Source organism: Octopus bimaculoides, chromosome 1 (genome assembly GCF_001194135.2).
Source record: "Octopus bimaculoides isolate UCB-OBI-ISO-001 chromosome 1, ASM119413v2, whole genome shotgun sequence".
In the NCBI taxonomy this organism is placed as follows: Eukaryota; Metazoa; Mollusca; class Cephalopoda; order Octopoda; family Octopodidae; genus Octopus; species Octopus bimaculoides.
Window position 1 is genome coordinate 125064721 of NC_068981.1, and position 3426 is coordinate 125068146.

Genomic DNA, 3426 nt, shown 5'->3' on the forward strand with positions numbered 1-3426 from the left:
TATATATATATATATGTGCGTGTATATATATGTGAGTGTATATATGAATATTTATATATACATATATTAGCCCTCTGAACTTTTTAGACCCCCTTCTAAACTCTCTGATGAAGCCTAGAGGCACACCTAAGTACCCTAATTTTATCTACTGATCACAACAGTACACTGAAAAGATGGAAATAACATGTGGGGTACTGTGACCTCTTGGCAGAAACAGCTGTAAGAAACTGTTTTTCTATTATAGAAATTACTGATATTTATTTATGTATGTAAAGCATAATCTTTACGCAGGAGTGGCTATGTGGTAAGTAGCTTGCTTACCAACCACATGGTTCTGGGTTCAGTCCCACTGCGTGGCACCTTGGGCAAGTGTCTTCTACTATAGCCTCGGGCCGACCAAAGCCTTGTAAGTGGATTTGATAGACGGAAACTGAAAGAAGCCCGTCGTATATATGTATATATATATGTGTATGTGTGTGTATATGTTTGTGTGTCTGTGTTTGTCCCCCAACTTCGCTTGACACCGATGCTGGTGTGTTTACATCCGCGTAACTTAGCGGTTCAGCAAAAAGAGCCCGATAGAATAAGTACTAGGCTTACAAAGAATAAGTCCTGGGGTCGATTTGCTCGACTAAAAGGTGGTGCTCCAGCATGGCCGCAGTCAAATTACTGAAACAAGTAAAAGAGTAATAAAAGAGTATGTATATATATTGTCATAATTGTTTAAAATGGACATAATGTAATGTCTAACAGTTGATGCATACTATCTCTGGATCCTCTCCATTTTCTTTTTGCCGTATAAATTAAGGGTAAACCACTTTTTACCTTCGCCAATTTAGTACGCTCGATAGTGTAATTGCCACGCAATAACCAACACTTGTGTATTAATAATTGGGTATATTACCAGCACTATATTTGAATAGATACTATCCCTTAGTTGGATGGATTCACAACCGCTAACTCTCTTTGAATTATATATATATATACACACACACATATACACTCACATATACACACATAGACACGACTTATTTTGTTTAATTTTTCATAAGTATAAATAATAACTGCCTGTCTTTTACTTCTCAGATGTAATTCACAACTGGGTATGGTCGGAGGTGTGCAGGCCGTAAATTTGGATGCTAATGGCTGCCGTTATGTAAGTTATATATTTGTAACATTAACCTTATAGTTTAGAAGTCCTTATACAAAGGCATGTGTTTGTATGTTAGTGTTTACTAGTATATGTATGTACATTCACGTATGCCTTCACAAATCACAACTACTGCCATAAGGTCTAGCCTTCAGTATTAGCAAATGCAATCTATTCTGTATTTTAAGTAGAGACTTACGATTTGATGATTGATAAATAGCTGTTCTTTGCATTTCGCTGGTTTCATAACATATGAGGTGAAGTGTGTGTGTGTGTGTGTGTGTGTGCGCTCGAGTACATGTATATGTGTTTCTGGAACATTCAGCGTATGCATGTTATATGTGTTTGGTATGACAACAAACACTTTGCGCTGAAGTTGCTACGTATGTGGAGTTGAACAAATGCATCTTTGCGAGTTTATCTCTGTGCGTCCATGCTTCAAATGAACTGGTAATAATTTGTTATATTACACATATATTGAATTTGTAAATGAGGGCACATGGCCAAGTGGTTGGGGCTTTTATACTCACGATCGTGAGATCGTGGGTTCGATTCCCAGCCCGAGTGATACGCTGTGTTCTTGAGCAAAATTACTTCATCTCATGTTAATTTGCAATCATTTCAACATGTAACGTGTAGCACAAGCAACGTCAATTTTATGGCGAGAGTTAGCTTAAGTACAGCACAACTATTTGATCACTATAAACAAATCATCAGTGCAGCTAGTTCAGCCAAAAAATTGCAGAATCATTTTTCTCGGCTTCCAGAGACTATCGTTAATTAATTCACTGGGTTATTAATTTCTTGAACTTCGTGAATTATTGGAGACCAAATAAAAAATTATGAGTGCATTTTGCATGGAAATTTTATTAAAAAAAAGTAAGAATATAGAAAAGAATATTGTTTACTTTATTTCATTAATCATACTTCGGTATTAAAAAAAAATATGTATGACACGTTTTTTCCAGACATACAAGCATTCATATATATTTTCTAAAGCCGTATAATTATATTTTTTAACACTTCGCAGTACTTTTAGATAGTCTTTGCTGTCGTACCAATGCACTTCGGAATGCGATTTTAGAACTACTCATGTATATGCATACTAGCATCAAAAACTGAGCAAAATTTATAAATTAGGAATATATATCAATTACGTAGAACTTAGATCTACGTATAACGGATGTAAGAAAAGTTGCCTGCGGGTGACATTTCCACTATATTCAAATCTGACACTACCGCTCGCTTATAAATTTTCACAGAACCACAAATCCAAGGGTAAAGAACAATTTAACCCTTAACGTCAAAACAGTAATTTGTGTTACATTTTATGAGTCTGTAAAAGAAAAGGTTCATTATATTTTACTGGCATATCTACAATCTTGAAAAATGAGATAACACTGATTTTTGAAAAATTAAGCACTCACTATTTTTCTCAGCATAGCTATGCCCCTACAGTTATTTATACCATCGAAATTCGGCACTGGTATTAATAAAAAATTCCCCATTCATTCTGTGTAACCTTCAATAATTTGAGCTTGTTTTAAAAAAAAATAAAAAACCTTTCCTTTTTTATTGCAGAAAGGACTTTATCTCCACGAAGTCGGTCATGCCGTAGGTCTTGTTCATGAGCATCAGCTACCTGATCGTGATAGGCACATTCGGATTATTTACCAAAATGTCTTGCCAAGCATGAGAATCTGGTTTAACAAATACTCTACCGATGTTATCAATACCATGAACGTGCCGTATGAGTTGTCGTCAGTCATGCACTATGGAATTACAGTGAGTATAAGTTACCATTTCATAAACCCAGTGAAATAAAACGAGGTAGAGAGAGTGTGAGTGTAGAAATGGGAAGGAAGAGGACACAGGGTCGAAGTGAATTGGTGCAAACAACCTCCACATGATATGTTGGTAGTTGGATGTACAAGTACTTACTTTTATACATTATATTATTGTATTAATTTTTATTGTTCAATTTATACTTTATTTGATTTTTAGATTAATATTTTCATAATAAATGTTTCTTTGTATGGTATTCGCTGTCATTTAAAAAGTATTTGCTCTTATATATTATATGATTGTAATAATCTTACTGTCCAATATTATATTTTATTAAAATTTTAGATTTGTATTTTGTATGGTATATGTTTCACAGCATGGTTTTGGACGGATTCTTCATTGACTGAGTTGTGGAATGGTGGTTCATCTCTAAATTAGTTTTATATATATATATATATATGTATGTGTATATATATATATATATATATATA

The 3426-nt window shown here is 34.1% G+C and overlaps 1 protein-coding gene across 1 annotated transcript in view; it reads left to right on the forward strand.

Annotated features, from left to right (window-relative positions):
- Positions 1-3426, forward strand: part of LOC106873821 (zinc metalloproteinase nas-14) — a 51910-nt gene that overhangs the window by 17494 nt on the left and 30990 nt on the right. The window contains exons 6-7 of the mRNA XM_014921333.2: positions 1087-1156; positions 2732-2935. Of these exons, the coding sequence (XP_014776819.1) occupies positions 1087-1156; positions 2732-2935 (274 nt within the window). The remainder of the gene's footprint in view (positions 1-1086; positions 1157-2731; positions 2936-3426) is intronic.